Below are 18,440 nucleotides of genomic sequence, written 5' to 3'. Positions count from 1 at the left end.
AAAGGATGTCCATTTCACAAGATGGGAACTGACAGTTACACTCCGTGAAAACACTAAAAAAACACACAATCACTTTGCAATTCCAATCAAGCATGCTGCACATGTGCTACAAGATGCATTGGTTGTGATTATTATTGCAATACAAATATATCAATGACCATCCTTCATTGTTTTTTTTTTTTTGATAATTGAAATAAATTTATTAATCAGCAATAGACAATAGAACAAATTCCCCGAGGAGAGGCACGAGTTGCAACCTCTCCAAGCTAGTTAAGTACAAATTTCCATATTAATAATAACTTATAAAGAAGCACAAAAAAGATCTTCCTTGGAAACCCCCTGTTTGGCTAAAGCATCAGCCATAGAATTAGCAGACCTACTAATCCATTTTACCTCAACCCTCATATTGTTGGTTAACCACTTTACTTTTTTGATGAGATCTTTGTAGCCCCAAATGGTAGTATCCGGGTTTAGAAGCCACTTTGTTACCACCTGAGAGTCACCTTCAGCTAGGAGATGCCACCTTCCTTCATTGTTCAGAACCTTTACGACCATGTATGAAATAAATGAAAAAAAATGATGATTGTTCAAAGAACCATCATGGGGACTCTGCAATCATTGCCATCGCGATGCTTAAGATTTTTCTAGTAGTTTTATTGATGACCTATGGGCTTTCCTTAAGATTCTTTTGGGCTTTGAGGAGAATACTCAATCCCACCATCTTTCATCATCCCTTTCTTTCTCTCCATTGTCTCTCTCTCTCTTTGCTAAAGACTTTGCAATCTCAGTTTCCAAAACCCAAAATGCTAAATGCCTTCCTCCCAGGTTCCCACCAAGACCAAATCTTCAAATCAAGCCCTCTTGGACATGACAAACGACAATTAATGTAATAGTTTCTATATTGGTGGATTGAAAATAGAGCTAGTGGACAATTCGTCAAGCAGTGTGCCACCATTCTAGCCTAGGAAGTCACCGGTGGTGCCACTAGCTGTGCCCAACATTTTTTACATTGAAAGGGGATAACCGATATTCTAAAAATTGACCAGGGACAATTCTAGGAGAAAAAATTCAATAAGTGCTTATTATTTAAGCACTTAAAAATAGCTGGAAATTTTAGCTTAAAAATAAACCCTTTTCAAATAAGCACTTATTTCAGGCTTATTTCCCAAACACCAATAAGTGCTTAATGGTGTGGTCCCAGCCTAAATAAGCACTTATTTTTAAGCACTCCCAAACATGACCTAAGGACCACTTGAGTTATGGCCTAGCCCATTCTAAGAGCTAGTACGACTAGTCACATGACTAGCTCAAGTTGTCATGCTAGGATGGATTACTTGGGTCAAATTGCTAATGGGCTTGGGTTTCTCTTATTACTAATGTAGTTAGGAGTGTTGCCAAATTAGAGAACTTATAATTTAATTAGAACTCAGATTTGGAAACTCCTAGTGACATTTTGGTTTGCCAATTCTATAAAAGATAGAGTAAGAGAGATCTAGACAAAAATTCTCATGCATTCTCTTGGCATCCATACCCTAGTTTGATCAGGCCTTTGAAGGAGATAATTCCCTCTTATTTTCTCTATGTTTTCCAGAAAAAATCACAAAGTTGGTGTGCAAATCGAATCACAAAGGTTGGAAAATCAAGCTCACCGTTGGGTGTGAACAACCACTTTGGGAGTTGCGATTTGTGGTCTTCATGTCAGGTGTGGACCTATTTGAATTTTCAAATCAAATTGGGTCATCTAAGGCTAGACCAATCCTAGGAGAAACTGCTTTTCCATTGAGAATTTTGTTTCTCCTATTCTTTGACTGTTAAAAGAATTATTTTTCACCTTAGAAACCCTAGAATGTTTTGACCTTTTTGCGTAATTTATAGTCCTTACAACAGTATGTATATCCTTAGGTGCAAAGAAATGGTTCCACGGACTATCAAAAGTTTTGATAGCATGGTGGAGGATCATTTTTAAAGAAAATAAAAAATTTCATATCAAATAATACAAAGGAAAACTTTGGAAAGAGACTTGCTCAATCTCTTGAAAAGAAGGTTATTCATCAAAGTCCATGCACATATACACCTGATCAGAATGATGTTACAAAAAGGAAGAACAAGCATTTGTTTGAGGTGGCTCAAAGTTTATTATTCTAGGTGCATGTTCCCACTCACTCTTGGGATGATGTCGTTCAAGCTGGTCTACTTGATTAACAGGTTACCATCTAAAGTGCTCAGTCTAAATCCTCACTTCAACTGTTTCATTGTGATGGTCCTATTTTTAGTCTTCCTTTGATAGTCTTTAAGTGTGTCTATTTTGTGCATGATCTTAGTTCCTCTTGTGTCAAATTTGACCTTAAAGCCATTAAATGTGTCTTCCTTGGTATTCCAGTAAAAAGAAAGGGTACAAATGCTACAACCCTTAATCTGGTAAGTATATAGTCTTAAGATATCACCTGTGTTGAAATAATTTAGTTGTTGGTGTTAGGGTCTGTTTGGCTAGTTAAAGTGTTTTTTATTTCTATTTTTTCAATTCTGTTATGTCTGTTAATGTACTCACTTATAGCAAGGGCACAAGGGTCTTTTCCCTTCTTATTTCTGCTGCCCTATATATATTACAATAAAGCTAGCGCCGCCAGCACTGTTACATTCCAAATCCCTTCTATTCTCTTCTCCCTTCTCTCTTCTTCTTCTCTTCTCTTCTCTTCCTCTTATTTCTGGCCAGTCATACTGTCAAGATGGTATCAAAGCAGGAATACTGACCAAGAGAGCAGATCGAACAAACTTCACTGAGAGAACAGATCGAACAAACTTGCTGAATCTGGGCGGAACAGAGATCTGAATCTAGACTGAGGAAAACAGCTCTATAACTAGTACAGTTCTTCCGTTTTCTCTTCTTTATCCTCCTTGGTCGTGTACCAAGTAAAAAACCAAATGAATCTGAACTGCTGAATGCTGTCGGATCAATATACCTTTTTTTTTTGGATCATGTAATCCTGTTCATGTGTTAAGATGACTGTAAGTCAAGGATGACTTGTCATCTCAAATAATTTGACTTGATTATAAGTGATAAGGATCTCTCCTGCTGATTAATGGTTTTCGACATTCTGGAAGGCTGGTGGGTTGGGACTGTTAAAACCGTACAGGTCTGAAATCTGCCAAGTATTGCCTCTGTTTTGCCCTGAAATTGGTACTATTTGTGCTCAGCCTATTTTCAAACCCAAGTGTGTGGGTGTTGACTGAGTGGAGCATTTCTTTGTAGAGTAAGGAGGGGTCCTAAGTCCGGTGTTTGGGATTGATTATCTGTTTTGACCATGTCGCCTGAGAATTCTGCTACTTCAGAAATTTCAGGGAGCCACAATGGAGTGAGTGGGGGAATGGATATGAGTTTTCCCATTGCTGTTATTCCCTTTGATGGTCTGAATTACCTTGAGTGGTCTAAGGGAATAAAACTCTACATCACTGGTAGGGGGAAAATAGGATACATCAATGGGAGAGTGAAGGAACCGAAGTACGGAAGTGCTGAATATGATAGGTGGAACCAAGAGAATAGTATGATGATGTCTTGGCTCTTGGTTTCCATGCTGCCACAAGGAAGACTTTTATGTGGGCTGAAACTGCTTGTGAGATATGGGACAAGCGAAATCCATCTATTCAAAGCAAAAACACTATGCCAAGATATATCAACTGCAAGCTGAATCCTCTACTTGCAACCAGGGGGAGAGGAGTCTCTCGATGTACTATTCTGATTTAAAATCAATATGGAAAGAACTTGATCACTATCAGAATGTGAATTGGAAGTGTGATGAAGATGCAAAGGCATATAAGTCACTTGTGTCTTAGCAACGAGTCTTTGCCTTCCTCCTAGGGATGAATCCTTCGTATGAGACCATCAGGGTGCAGATCTTGGGTAGTAAAGACTTGCCATCAGTTCAGGAGGTGTATGCCTTGGTGCAGTCCGAAGAGAGTAGAAGAAGTGTGATGAATGGTGTAGAAGGGGAGTCAGTTGCCCTAGTTGTCTGGGGAAATTCAGGCACAAATGTCAAAGGTGGTTTTAAAAAGGGTGACTCTCAGAAAAAAAACAGATGATAAGAGCAAACTTTGGTGCACTCACTGCCAGAAGACACGACACACGAGAGATACATGTTGGGATCTCCATGGAAAACCTAAATGGGCACAAGATTTGGGTAAGAAGTCAACACCTGATCAAGGCAAGAAACTAGGCCAGCAGAATCAGAAAAAGTATAACTCAGCTAATATGGCGTCAACAGAGACTAGTCCTTTGGTAACTCAGGAGAGGCATCCCAGTTCTGACCCTAAGGAAGATATTATCAACTCCTTTCGTGAACATTTGGAATTGTATGGTAGGACTCTCCGCCAGATGGATTCTGGACCTACTCCCTCTACCTTGTTTACGTCTACATCAGGTAATGCTGCCACTGCCTTCCATGTGTCATCTCATGCCACTGATTCTCCTTGGATTATTGACTCCGGAGCCTCAAACCACATGACCGATAAGTCAAATCTGTTTCAGACATATAACTTTCTCTCTGGGAGAGATAAGGTAAGACTAGATGATGGTTCTTTTTCTACCATAGCTGGCCGAGGTACCATACCTCTCCCACTTGGCCTTACCCTTCCTAATGTACTGCATGTTCCGAAATTACCTATTAATTTGTTGTCCATTAGTAGTCTAACTCACTCCTTGAACTGCTCAGCCACTTTTTTTCCGTCTTCATGTGTGTTTCAAGATTTGGCCTCGGGGAAGACGATTGGTGGAGGAAGCATGGTAGATGGTCTCTACATGTTGGAGAATAAATCTAGTCTTGTGGCTACAGAGTCCATGAGTTCGTCAAGTGAGAGTCAAGCCTATTTATGGCATAGTCATCTAGGTCATCTTTCTTTTGAGTCATTAAAAATTATGTTTCCAAAGTTGTTTGAATCGTTGTTAGTGAGTCAGTTACAGTATCAGACATGTCAATTGAGCAAGCATTGTAGAAGTTCTTTACCTTTGCAAAATAAAAGATCTGAATTTCCATTTCATATTGTTTATTCTGATATTTGGGGCCTTGTTACTCTACCTACTGAGGCTGGCTATAAGTACTTCATTACCTTGATTGATGATTATTCTAGATACACCTGGGTTTACTCTATGCGATCTCGAGATGAAGTGCCAAAAATTGTGAAAGATTTTCAACGCATGGTATTCACTCAGTTCCAAATGGAAATCCATATCTTCCAGTCGAACAATGTGAAGGAATACTTCCATAGTGATCTCACGGAGTTTTTGGCTTCGAGTGGGTCACTTCAACGAAGCTCTTATGCCAGGACACCCCAACAAAACGGTGTTGCTGAACGGAAGAACCGCCACCTTCTCGAAGTAGCTCGTGGCTTATTAATTCATATGAATGTGCCAAAACGTTCTTGGATGGATGCAGTCTTGTGTGCTACATATATTAAAGAAGAGACAGAAAGATATGAAGAATGGGATGTTTCATTATGCTTCTGTACATCGAAATTCATAGTTCTCTCTAGGAAACAAGCTAGGTAACAAATCTCCCTAATTAAAGGATACAAACTAGGTAACAAATCTCCCTAATTAAAGGATACAAACTAGGTAACATATCTCTCTAATTAAAGGGAAGATAAAGTTGATTCCTAAAAAATTTGTACAGCTCACAAATCTCTCAACTACTTAAAATAACACAAAATCAAATACAATACATAATTACAGAAATCTTCCAACACTCCCCCTCAAGCTGGCATGAATACATCACTCATGGCAAGCTTGCTAACTAAGTTCTCATATTGTGCCCTAGGAAGCCCTTTGGTGAGAATGTCTGCTACTTGGCTCGTGGTGGGTATGTAGGACATGCATATCACACCACTATCTATCTTCTCCTTGATGAAATGTTTACCCACTTCTACATGCTTTGTTCTATCATGTAGAACTGGATTACGAGCTATGGAAATAGCTGCCTTGTTATCACAATAGACTTTAATAGGTGTTGGTGTAGGAACCTTCAATTCTTCTAGGAGCCTTTTGATCCATAACACTTCATAAAAGCCATGTGCAACAGAGCGGAATTCTGCCTTTGCACTACTCCTTGCTACAACACTCTGTTTTTTGCTTCTCCAGGTGACCAAATTCCCTCCTACCAAAGTGCAGTAACCTGAAGTAGATCTTCTATCATTTATATCACCTGTCCAATCTGCATCTGTGTAGGCTTCGACTTGGAGATGACCCCTATTTTTGAACAAGAGTCCTTTCCCCGGAGTTCCTTTCAGATGTCTCAAAATCCTGAACACAGCTTCAAAGTGAGTAGGTCCAGGTGAATGCATAAACTGACTTACTACACTTACTGCAAAGGCTATGTCAGGTCTTGTGTGCGACAAATAGATTAGTCTTCCAACTAATCTTTGATAACATTCTCGATCAACCACCTCATTTACTGTTACTGCTTTTAACTTCATATTTGGGTCCACTGGAGTTTCAGCGGCTTTACAACCTGTCATCCCTGTCTCCTTAAGCAAATCAAGAATGTATTTGCGTTGGATGATAAAGATTCCCTCCTTGGACCTTGCAAACTCCATTCCGAGAAAATACTTAAGTTTTCCCAGGTCTTTAATGTCTAATTCAGCCTCAAGCTTATTCTTCAACTTGTTGATTTCAAATAAATCATCCCCAATCATGATAATATCGTCTACATACACTATCAAAATAGCTATTTTACCTTCGGTGGAGTGCTTGAAAAATAAAGTATGATCAGCTTGACTTTGTGAGAAGCCGTGCCACCTTATTGCATTCCCAAATCGTTCAAACCAAGCTTTTGGTGATTGCTTTAGCCCATATAGGGATTTTTTAACCTGCAAACTTTGCCTCTTCCAAGACTTTCTTCAAAACCTGGTGGTAAGTCCATATATTCTTCTTCCTTTAGGTCTCCATTCAAGAATGCATTCTTGACATCGAATTGACAAAGTGGCCAGTTAAAATTAACTGCAAGGGAAAGAAGTATTTTGATAGAGTTAATTTTAGCAACAGGAGCAAAAGTCTCTTGGTAGTCTATACCATGAGTTTGGGTAAATCCTTTTGCTACGAGTCTTGCTTTGTATCTCTCCACACTTCCATCAGCCTTGCACTTTACTGTAAACACCCATTTGCACCCGACTGTCTTCTTGTCATGGGGTAGATCGATAATACTCCATGTATTACTCTTTCTAAGAGCATTCATCTCTTCCATCACAGCTAACCTCCATTTCGGATCATCTAATGCTTCCTGAACAGTTCTTGGCACATACAGATTAGAAATCCTAGACACAAATGCTTTATGAGTATGTGATAATTTCTCATATGACAAGTATTTTGCAATAGGATGTTTTGTGCAAGTTCGGGTACCTTTTCTTAATGCAATTGGAATGTCAAGATCTGAAGAAGACAGATTAGGCAAATCATTAGATAAAGACGGAATAGGGGTAGAAGAAGGATTACTCTGAGTTGTAGGATCTTCACTCGGCAAATTGGATTGGACTTCTGCTGTAGGAACAACTGGAACAGTAGTACTTTTGTGAAACTTCTTCCTGGTATAAAACTGAAGCTCAGGATGAGGATTGTGATCCGTTTGAAGTACTTCTCCCCCTGTCTCTGATAACGTAGTATCTGGCAAATTTGGATTAAGAGTACCATCACTAGGTTCCATTCTTTCAACAATTGTTTCCGAACCTTGCTTATCAGAATTAATCAAAGGTATAAATTCTTCTAGAATAGGTAAAGTTTCCCAAAAAATTATCTTCCTTACTTATGTTCTCCCCCTGAAGAGAATTTTTTTGAAAGAAATGTTGGTCCTCAACAAAGTGTACATCCATACTCTCAAAAAATTTCTTTGTAACTGGATTAAAGCATTTGTACCCTTTTTTATTAGATGCATAACCAAGAAACACACATTTTTCAGCTTTTGGATCCAGTTTTGATCGAAAAACATTTGGTATATACACATAACAGACACAACCAAACACTTCTAAAGGAAGATCCGTAGTTATTCGAGATGTGGGAAAACAATTTTTTAGATTCTGTAAAGGAGTTTCATATTTTAAAACTCGAGATGGCATTCTATTTATCAGATAACATGCAGTTAGGAGAGCATTTCCCCAGAGATATTTAGGTACATTCATAGAAAACATGATGGCTCTAGCTACCTCAAGAAGGTGCCTATTTTTTCTTTCAACAATTCCATTCTGTTGTGGTGTCACGACAAGTTGATTGATGGATAATACCTTTTTCAGTTAGAAATGCTCCTAAGTATTTGTTAAAGTATTCAGTCCCATTATCTGATCTTAGAATACCAATTTTGGTTTGAAATTGATTTTCAATCATTAGGAAATTTTCTTTAAATCTTTGTTCAACCTCTGATTTCCTTTCCAACAAGTAAACCCAACATACCCTTGTATGGTCATCAATAAAAGTCACAAACCATTTTTTTTTCAGAAAGTGTGTTAACCTTAGATGGGCCCCAAACATCACTATGTAACATAAAATGGTTTTGAAGCAGAATAAGGTTTTACTGGAAATAAAGCACGATGATCTTTAGCCAAATGACAAGACTCACAATGAAGTTTTCACCAATCAACTCCTTTAAACACTTTAGGAAATAAATATTTGAGATATGGAAAACTAGGATGTCCTAATCTTCTATGCCATAATATAACTTGATCACAGACAGGGATTGAACTCGTACTACTTAAACCATGAACTTTTTTATTACCAGTAGAGGTTTCATCAAAGTAGTAGAGTCCATTTATCTCTCTAGCAGTTCCAATCGTCTTCCCCGAGTTCTGGTCCTGAAAAACACAAGTAGAAGGAAGAAAAAGAATGGAGCAGTTAGTATCTTTCGACAATCTACTGACAGAAAGAAGATTGCAGGCAAGTTTTGGAACATGTAAAACAGATTTCAGAGTAATTTTTTCTGAAATTTTAATGTTTCCTTTGCCTACAATAGATGAAAGACTACCATCAGCTATTCTCACTTTTTCAAAACCAGAACAAGGATAATAGGAACTAAATAGGTTAGAGCAACTTGTCATATGATCAAAGGCCCCTGAATCTATGATCCAAGGGCCGGATTTTCCTAGCATTGAGAATGCCAAAGAATTACTACCTGTTTGTGCCATAGACCCGACAGGAGTATTAGGTGACGAATAAGATTTTAGAAGTTTAAGTAGATGATCTATTTGCTCTTTGCTGAATGGGGATGATTCAGCCTCGTTTGCTGTAGGTATATTCTGTCCACTAGGTTTGTTCACCCTCCAATTGGGTAGTCACAGCGTAGGTTATTCTTGTCTCCAACCCGCTGATTTTGGGCTGACTTTCGACTGACTTGGGCCTCGGAAATAATCAGGGCTGACTCTTCCACAGGTCCGGTTGTACCTACAGCCTTCTTTCCAAGCATCACTTGTCTCCGACTTTCTTCTCTACGTACTTCTACAAATACTTCACCAATTGTGGGCAGAGGGTTTCTTCCAATAATTCGGCCACGAACCTCATCGAATTCAACGTTTAAACCTGCAAGAAACTTGAAGACTCGGCCAATATTCACCATCTTCTTGTGATAATTGCAGTCATCGGGTGACTTCCACTCGTAATCGTTGAATAAGTCCAGGTCCTGCCAAATTCTCTTAAGAGAATTAAAATACTTAGTCACAGAGTTCTCACCTTGGCGAATATCTCCGAGTTGTAGAGATAATTCGTACACTTGGGATTGATTCTCCAAATCAGAGTACATCTATGAGACATTGTCCCATAATTCCTTGGTTGTAGAATAGCAGAGATAATTTGCACCTATCTCTTCAATCATGGAGTTAACCAACCAAGTCATCACCATGGAATTTTCAGCATCCCAAACAGCATAGGCTGGATCCTTCACATCAGGCTTCTTCGTGTCTCCTGTGATATAGCCAATTTTCCCTCTCCCTCTGAGATACATGCGAACAGATTGTCACCACCGGAGAAAGTTGTCACCATTTAGTCGGATTGTAGTGATCTAAATAGAGTGATTTTCAGGTAGATTCCGGACAATCTGGGGCTCAGGCTGAGAAGGCTGAGAACTGGACGTGACTTCAGACATTTTTAGGGACAGAAATGCAGAAACAAACCCTAGGTCTTTTCTGCTCTGATACCATAAAGAAGAGACAGAAAGATATGAAGAATGGGATGTTTCATTATGCTTCTGTACATCGAAATTTATAGCTCTCTTTAGGAAACAAACTAGGTAACAAATCTCCTTAATTAAATGATACAAACTAGGTAACAAATCTCCCTAATTAAAGGATACAAACTAGGTGACATATCTCCCTAATTAAAGGGAAGATAAAGCTGATTCCTAAAAAATTTGTACAGCTCACAAATCTCTCAACTACTTAAAATAACACAAAATCAAATATAATACATAATTATAGAAATCTTCCAACATATATCATAAATCGCATGCCCTCTCGGCTACTAGAGTATAAGGCCCCACATCAGCTTTTGTTTCCTACAGCCCTGTTCTCCACCATTCCGATGCGTGTTTTTTTGGTGTCGTTGCTTTGTCCATAACCTGTCCCCTACTCGAGGTAAGCTTGATCATCGGGCTATTCCCTGTGTTTTTCTTGGTTACCCTTTATCTCAAAAGGGGTATCGCTGCTATGATCCTACCTCCCACAAGTACTATGTCTCCATTGATGTATCATTCTTTGAGAATCAATCTTTTTTCTCAGTTTCTCCTCAGGGGGAGAGTAGGGTTGAGGAGAAACAGGCGACTCAAACTCAACTACCTCCTTTACTCGATCCTCCTCCATTCCGAGTTTTTCATCGTCGCCATAAAAGCCAGCAGAATTCAAGAGCCGTGGAACCTGACACTATGCAACCAACATCATCGGATTCACCCGAGGCAGATCCGTCTCATCAGCCAGATACACTTGCTCCTATTGATATGTCTGTTCCTCTAAATGTTGATTCACCTATCATCAATGATCTTAATATTCCTATTGCTAAGAGAAAGGGTGTTAGGTCTTGTACCACTAATTATCCTATCTCTAATTTTGTGTCCTATGATCATGTTTCACCTTCATACCGTGCATTCCTCTCTTCTATGGACAGTGTCCCCATCCCTAAGAATGTGGCAGAGTTTTGTCTAAACCTGAATAGACAAATGCAATGCAGGAAGAAATTGATGCTTTACACAAAAGTGGCACTTGGGAGTTTGTGGACCTTCCTGAAGGGAAGGAACCAGTGGGGTGCAAGTGGGTGTTCACAGTGAAACACAAGGCTGATGGAACTGTTGAAAGGTACAAGGCTAGACTGGTAGCAAGATGCTTTACACAGGTATATGGAGTGGACTATGCAGAAACTTTTGCTCCAGTAGCCAAGATGAACTCTATCAGGATTCTTCTTTCATTGGTAGCAAATCTTGACTGAGAACTTCACCAATTGGACATCAAAAATGCTTTCTTGAATGGTGACTTGGAAGAAGTGTACATGACCCAATCTCCAGGTTTTTGTGCCAAAGGCAGCGAACAAAAGGTGTGCAGGTTAAAAAAATCTTTATATGGGTTGAAACAATCACCTCGGGCTTGGTTTAGCAAGTTCCATTTAGAAATTCAACAGATGGGGTTCAAACAATGCTAGTCAGATCACACTCTATTTGTGAAAAGAGGTGAAGGGAAAATTGCAGTTCTTATTGTGTATGTGGATGACATAGTGATCACACGAGATTGGGAGGCTGAAATACGGAGACAAAAAATTCTTAGCCACTCAATTTGAGGTGAAAGATCTAGGCCCCTTACGTTATTTCCTTGGAATTGAAGTTGCCCACTATCACAAGGGCATCTTTATTTCCCAACGGAAATATGTACTAGATCTACTAGAAGATACAGGCAAGTTGAGGGTAAAACCAATTGAATCACCAATTAAATCAAATCATCATCTGGAAGACAGTCAAGGAGAGTTTTTGAAAGATGTGAAGAAGTTCCAGAGACTCGTGGGAAGACTTTTGTATTTGTCTATGACCAGGCCTGATATTGCCTATGCAGTGGGTGTCCTTAGTCAATTCATGCACAACCCTAGGACAACTCACTCTGAAGTTGTAGAGAGGATCTTGAGATACCTCAAGAAGTTTCCCGGAGCTGGTTTGTTGTTCCAGAAACATGGTCACTTAAAGGTGGAAGTATATACTGATGTAGATTGGGCAGAAGCAATCAATGACCGAAAGTCTACTAGTGGGTATTGTGCCTTTGTAGGAGGAAACTTGGTCGCATGGAGAAGTAAAAAACAAAGTGTGGTGGCTAGATCTAGTGCTGAAGAAAAGTATAGAGCAATGGTTCATGGGGTTGCTGAAATCATGTGGATAAGAAATCTGTTAGGTGAACTGGGTTTTGCAGTGAGCAATCCTATGTCACTCTACTGTGACAATAAAGCTGCCACCAATATTGCTGCTAATCCAGTTCTGCATGATAGGACGAAACACATTGAAGTGGACAAGCATTTTATTAGAGAGAAACTTGAAAATGGAGAAGTGTGTACTCCATATGTCAGCTTAGAAAAACAACTTGCAGATATCTTCACCAAAGGTCTTCATCATGTACGGCACAAAGATTTGTGTGACAAGTTGGGCATGATTGACATCTATGCTCCAACTTGAGGGGGAGTGTTGAGATAACTTAGTTGTTGGTGTTAGGGTCTGTTTGGCTAGTTAAAGTGTTTTTTATTTCTATTTTTTCAATTTTGTTATATCTGTTATTGTACTCACTTATAGCAGGGGCACAACGGTCTTTTCCCTTCTTATTTATGCCGCCTTATATATATTATAATAAAGCTGGCGCCGCCAGCACTGTTACATTGCAAATCCCTTCTCTTCTCTTCTCCCTTCTCTCTTCTTCTTCTCTTCTTCTTCTCTTCTCTTCTCTTCCTCTTATTTCTGGCCGGCCATACTGTCAAGAACCTGTTTTAACCATCAACCTTTCTTTTCTTTTCCAATCTCTCTTCAAGTTGAGAGTAGTAGTAAAAGACAAAAAGTAGTCACTCCTATCTTCCCCTTCCTGTTCCATTTGTTCATACTCTTGGGTCTACTGATGAGCCAGGACCAAAGTTGCAAGTATATGCTAAACACAAGGTGACTCAAAAGTCAATCTTCCACAATAGTTAGATTCTGAGGATTCAAGTATTCTTGTTCCTCTTGTTTCTTTTGATCCTATTCCTCCTCTTTCTGTAGATATTCCTAGTCTTCCTTGCGGTAATGTTTTGCCTTTACATGATACTCTTTCTAATCTTTACCTTCCTATTGCTTTATTGAAGGAAAAAAGGAAATGTACTCAGTCAAATTCCATGGATTCAAGTAATCTTGTTCCTCTTGATTTTATTCATCCTATTCCTATTGTTTCCAATAGATACTCCTAGTCTTCCTTGTGATAATGTTTTTTCCTTTACATAATAATCTTACTAATCTTAAGGCTATGGTTCAAAAGATGAAGGCTCTAAAAAAAATTAAACATGGCAATTAGTTGAGCTACCCCATGGCAGAACCCAACATTGGCTATCGGTATACACTATAAAGATTAAAGCAAATGATTCTATTGAGCGACATAAGATTCATCTAGTGGCCAAAGAATATATAGAGACATGGCATTAACTACTTGGAAACTTTTGCTCTGATGACCAAGATAAACACTATCCATGTCTTGACATCCTTAACAACTCATTTCTATTGGTCATTATACCAAATGGATGTCAAAAATGCCTCCCTAAATGGTGGCCTACAAGAAGTATATATAGAATTACCTCTTAGTGTGTCAATTACTTGAAATTAAATCAAGATTTGTAGACTTGTGAAAACATATGTTTTGAAACAACCTCCCCAGACTTGGATTAATCAATTTAGAGGAGCTCTTCATAAGGTAGGCTACAAACAGTTGCATGCTTGATCATCCTCTCTTCTTTAAGAAAGTTGGTGATGTGGTGACAATTTTGATTGTGTACAAAGATGATACTATGATAACTAGTAATGTAGGCCAACAAGGATAAGGATGGATGGGAAGTGGGGAAGGAAGATGTTGTTCTGAAGAAAACTTAGCCTTGTCTGCGATGGAAATCAAATCCCTTTCGTAGATGATGGTCTCCCTATTTAAAGATGTAAGGGAGCAAGACCACATGCATGAAGCTAAAATTCTAAAATATTCCTTGATTCTCAGGACCACAAAGCTGTTATATCACGACCTTGGGCCTCCTTAGGGGCGACATGTATCAGTACAACCTCGTGCTTTCCCTGAGGCACCAATCACACATCTAACACCCTCAGCATGACTTTTTCCATACTCTTCTATTTGATGTTCAGCTTGCCTCACAAGACATGTACGTGTATTTGCTTCTGAACACCTCACGGAGTTAGTGAAATAAGTGTGGCCTCTGCAAGGTAGAATAGTTTACTCTTGAAAGGTGAGGTTGTTATGGCCTCGCAAGGCAGCTCCGAGATTAAGGTGTTATGACTTTACGAGGAAACCTATGAGACAGGATGTAATGAATTGGTAAGGCAACTCATGAAATCAGATTAATGTGGCCTCACAAGGCAACTTGCATGATTCGACTGACACAACCTCACAAGACAATGACATTTGTTCTAAGTCTTATCACACATACCAACAAGGTTTTACTTCTTTGCCCTTAAATGTATATTCATTGTCTTACAAGTAGTAACACGGTTAGGATTCATTGGTAGAAGCAATATTTGGTAATTGAGTTTGAGATCTACCGCATCGAGCTTAGATATTTTCTGGGAATTAAAGTTGTAAGACCTAAGAGGGATATATTCATCTAACAAAGGAAATAAGTACTCCCATACACCCAAACCATACAATTTGTGAGTTGTAAAGTGTGCAAAATAAGGGAGTGTATCAATGATTGGTGGGAAAGTTTCTACACATCTCTCATCTTGTTAGTGTAATCAGTCAATATAAGCATCAGCCTCAACTTCCTAATCTTGCTACAGTTGAAAGAATACTATGCTACTTGAAGGGTACTCCAAGTGGAGGATTGTCATATGCCCCTAATGGTCATTTGAAAGCGAAAGCCTATATTGATGCTAATTGGGCTAGGTTAGTGTAGATGGTAGAATGTCCACTTTTGTTCTAGGAAACACTGCCTCCTAGAGGTGCAATAAACAATTAGTAGTAACAAGCTCAAATACCAACACTAAGAATAGAGCAATGGATCATGGAGTTTGTGAGTTGTTATGGCTAAAGACTCTCATTATAGATCTAGGAGTTGTCTTTGATCATCTTATGAAGATGGTAATGGCAACCAAGCTGCTATTAATATTCCGAACGATCTTGTTCAATATTACTATACGAAGCACATAAAAGTTGGCAAGCATTTTGTACGTGAAAGAGTAGCAAATGGAGATTTTTTTAGAGCATCCTATCAAGATGTTTGTCTACCTTTTTCTGAAATCAAGGAACTGGCTGGTTGATTTGTTAGACCAAGGGATTGTCACAATCTAAGTTGGAAGAGAATCTGTCTAAGGCATGCATAATATTTATACTAACTTGGTGGGGAGTGACGAATGGTGCTTATCCAAGGGATTTCTCTCTAGTGTTAAATCTTTTATAGTTTTACTAATGGAGGATTAAATTGTAATTTTATTGCATTAGTATAAATACTAAAAGAAGGGTTATGCCCTATACTTTTTGGCCCTTTTTCAAATATATTCTCTTTCTTTGTCAAGCATCTATAGCTCAAGTTTAATTAACATTTATATAGTATTTATTAGTAAACTAGGTTGAATTTTGTGTTTTTACATAAATTGTTATTGGTTAAAGTTTAATCCAAGTTATTTTCTTCTTTTTTTTAAGGCGAAATAAGACCTATTACTTGGGAGTGGGAGAAGTCCTGAAGCTATTGAAAATATAATCACTGTATAATCAACTGTATATGCTTTGATATACACAGTAGACATAAAAAAAAGGCTATGCATCGCCAAATGTATATGCTTTGACATACACTTGATTATGGTAAAAATCAACTAAATATTATTTCACGTGCTAAAATAAATAAAGATCATGTATTAGTTTTACCATCTTCTTCATCAGTATATGAAAAACATCATCATGAGACCACAGTCTGCTGCGTCTTCCAGGATCTTTAGGGCATTCTTCACGAACAATTTCTCTCCCCATGTCTCGAAGTAGGTCATGCATTCTAATCTTGTTATATTCATCAATTGTTATAAGTGACCTATGAACAAGAGTATTGATTCCATTTTCTGAACAGAAACCACAACCATCTAGTATTTTAATTATATAATCTTTGTCCTCTCTAATGAAGAAGCAAGCAATATCAAGAAAAATATCCTTTTCTGCATCACCACCTAATGCATCATAACTTATTCTAAGCTTTCTTTGAATTTGATTGGGAGGAATTATTTTGAGTTTTTCTAGTGCACTTCTCCATTCAGACACACTTCTACCCGATAGAAAAGAACCTAAGACCTCAAGAGCTAATGGAAGCCCTCTAACATGATCCACTATGCCATTTGACAGCTCTACATAATCTTCTTTAGGGTGGTCTTTACCAAAAGCATGCCAACTAAATAGCTGAATGGATTCATCATTATCCAACTCTTTAACTGTATATATTTCACTCACTTGAAGATCACACAACAGGTCTTTATCTCTAGTTGTCACAATAATTCTGCTTCCCAAACCAAACCAATCACACTCTCCAGCTAATGCTTCTAATTGTTTCAAGTGATCTACATCATCAAGAACAACAAGAACCCTTTTGCTTTTGAGTCTTCTCTTGATCATATTTACTCCAATGTCAATACTGCTTATTTTTAAGTTTTCTTTCACTAGAATGTCAGCAAGGAGTTTTTCTTGTAGCTGAAGCAAACCACTAGGTTCCTCTGAAACTTCTCTAACATATGCAAGAAAGCTGCTACCTTCAAATCTGCGAAAGATAAGGTTGTAGACAGCCTTGGCAAGGGTTGTCTTACCTATTCCACCAATACCATAGATTCCTATGATGCGGAAATCATTTGAATCCATATGTAGCAATGAAATCACACTTTCTACACGGGATTCTATTCCAACTGGGTAAATAGCAACTTTCAGGTGTGTTTGCTTTAATTTAGTTGAGACCTCGCTGACAATTCCTTGAATAAATTTTGAAGCATGCCTGCCAATAATGATTCAAAAAAAAAAAGCAAAATAAACATGTAGTGAATTGATATAAACCATAATGACAATAGGAAACATAATATTAAGCATCTTTGGTGATGTTTGGTTTTGGTGAATTCTGCTCAATGTTTAGAATATAAACAGAATATAAAAAACCATATATGATAGTAACATTTTTTCGAGATTTAAAACAACTTACAAGTATAGAAAGAAGTTATTAAAGACCAGCATACATGCCGATGGTGATGCAGTTGCAAAAGCAAGGAAAGAATTAATGAGAAGACAAACCAATTTTCCAATTCCTATGCCAATTTCAGAATTTCTGGGTTATACGATATTGGTATTGTTTCAATTTTTTTCTAGTTGTTGGCATCTTAATAACACGGTTCTGCTTTTTAGATATTTATTTAAATCTACTATTTATGATAACTCATGGATTTACTATTTTTAGTAAACTCACGGATTACTATTTTAGTAATTTCTGGTGTCTTTCAATTAAGTTAGTCTTAGTAGGATTAGGAAAATGTTATCAGAATTGTTTTAGTAATTAGAGTTCTCATTGTAATGTCTTTATGGGTCATCTATTGATTTGTCTTAGTTCTAATCAATTAGAAGTCGTTTTGGGTCAGTTTCCTAGTCCAAAAATCCGAGTTAGTAAGTTGAGTCTATAAATAGTCATTGTAATTGAAGTTCAATGAGAGTTTATTTGAAGAAATAAAGATTCTTTTAGTGAATTCTTGTTTTTTCCAGAATTTTTTCTTCTTTTTCCCCTTCTATCTCACCCGTTTCATCTTCTAAGTGACCTATCTCTTTGCAGTCTACCCTAACAGCAATCATTCTTCTTCTTCATTCATATTCATCTTTAATCACCTACAGCCCTCAATCATCGCAACAAAATCCAACCCCAGATCCTAATTTAATAGGACCCCTGACCGTCCCACATCAAAAGGACTATGTCAAGATCACCCAACTTTCAGCTCATCAGATCTGTTTCTTTGATGCTAGAACAGCTAGCCTCAGAGAAGAAAGTAAGAAGAGAAATCAACAAAGGGAGAGGGAGAGAAATAAGAAGAGAGGAGAAGAAAAGAGGAGGGAAGAAGATGACAGAGAAGGGAGAACCATGAAATTCTGTTAAGGGTCTCTCTGACCCAAGATCTCCCATTCAACAACTTTAATAGTTTGTTATACATTCAGAGAGCTAAGGCTCACGTTAAAGGATCCAGGTGGGTCTCAAACAACTGACTTACATGGCC

At 38.1% G+C, this 18,440-nt stretch overlaps 1 protein-coding gene across 4 annotated transcripts in view; it reads right to left on the bottom strand.

The window, feature by feature from the left end:
- Positions 1–18,440, bottom strand: part of LOC148844177 (TMV resistance protein N-like) — a 53,139-nt gene that overhangs the window by 31,901 nt on the left and 2,798 nt on the right. For all 4 annotated transcript variants that reach the window (XM_088960126.1, XM_088960125.1, XM_088960127.1 and 1 more), the window contains one exon: positions 16,084–17,185. In XM_088960126.1, coding sequence (XP_088816252.1) covers positions 16,084–17,185 — 1,102 coding nt within the window. The remainder of the gene's footprint in view (positions 1–16,083; positions 17,186–18,440) is intronic.

Source organism: Nelumbo lutea, chromosome 8 (genome assembly GCF_056320005.1).
Source record: "Nelumbo lutea isolate HS-2025 chromosome 8, American lotus-T2T, whole genome shotgun sequence".
Taxonomy (NCBI): Eukaryota; Viridiplantae; Streptophyta; class Magnoliopsida; order Proteales; family Nelumbonaceae; genus Nelumbo; species Nelumbo lutea.
The sequence above is the reverse complement of the archived record's forward strand: the minus strand, read 5'-3'. Positions and strand labels throughout refer to the sequence as shown.